Source organism: Acyrthosiphon pisum, unplaced genomic scaffold (assembly GCF_005508785.2).
Source record: "Acyrthosiphon pisum isolate AL4f unplaced genomic scaffold, pea_aphid_22Mar2018_4r6ur Scaffold_21319;HRSCAF=23624, whole genome shotgun sequence".
Lineage (NCBI taxonomy): Eukaryota > Metazoa > Arthropoda > Insecta > Hemiptera > Aphididae > Acyrthosiphon > Acyrthosiphon pisum.
Window position 1 is genome coordinate 10,883 of NW_021770773.1, and position 806 is coordinate 11,688.

The 806-nt window shown below is 23.8% G+C and overlaps 1 protein-coding gene across 1 annotated transcript; it reads left to right on the top strand.

The window, feature by feature from the left end:
- The first annotated feature begins 144 nt into the window (after window positions 1–144).
- LOC107885089 (peroxidase mlt-7-like) lies at window positions 145–522 on the top strand. Its single transcript, XM_016808521.2, has 2 exons — window positions 145–258; window positions 325–522. Exons 1-2 carry the CDS (start codon window positions 159–161, stop codon window positions 513–515), a joined length of 291 nt encoding a protein of 96 aa, XP_016664010.2. The 5' UTR covers window positions 145–158; the 3' UTR covers window positions 516–522.
- The last annotated feature ends 284 nt before the right edge of the window (window positions 523–806 follow it).

Sequence of the window (806 nt, forward strand, 5' to 3'; positions counted from 1 at the left end):
TTCAAAGTATATAAAATATTAAAGAATAATATAGTGATTATTTCATTCCTGTATATTATAATATTTAGGCAACTGATAAACTATTGAAGCAATATAAACATTGGAGAGATATAGAGCTATTGGTAGGCACTTTGTTTGAAAAACACGAAGACGACTCAATGGTTGGCCCAACGATTAGATGTATTATTAGAGAACAGTTTATAAGAACTAGAATGGCAGATAGATATTTTTACGATTTACCAAATATATTCAATGAATGTTAGTATATTTGAAATATTTTTTATAAATTATCCTGATTTTAACTATATTTTTTTAATATTTAAGATCAACTGACAGAAATCAGAAAAGTGACGCTTGCCAGAATCTTTTGTGATAACAGCAATAATGTCACAATGATGCAGGAAAAAGTATTTTTGATACCTACAATGGCTGATTTGCAACTCTGTAATTCCCAATTAATTCCAAAAATCAACATCAATCACTGGTCAGAAATGGTCGATACATTTCAAAAATAGTCTCGTATAAAACATTGATGTATTTATTTATGATGCATTATTGTTGAAAAATAATATTAACAGTTTTTTTTAAAATTTAATAATTAATAATCTAACCTTTTTTCATTTTACCTAGGTATGTGTCATGTTTTTAATAAATATTTTAATAGAGAATTATGAGTCTATGTTTAATATTTAATAAATTACATTTTTAATTGTATAATATATATTTTTAAATGTTAATAAAATATGTAAGTACAATACATTTCATTGATTTTTTTAACTGACACAGCTAAAATATTTTTAGGAAAT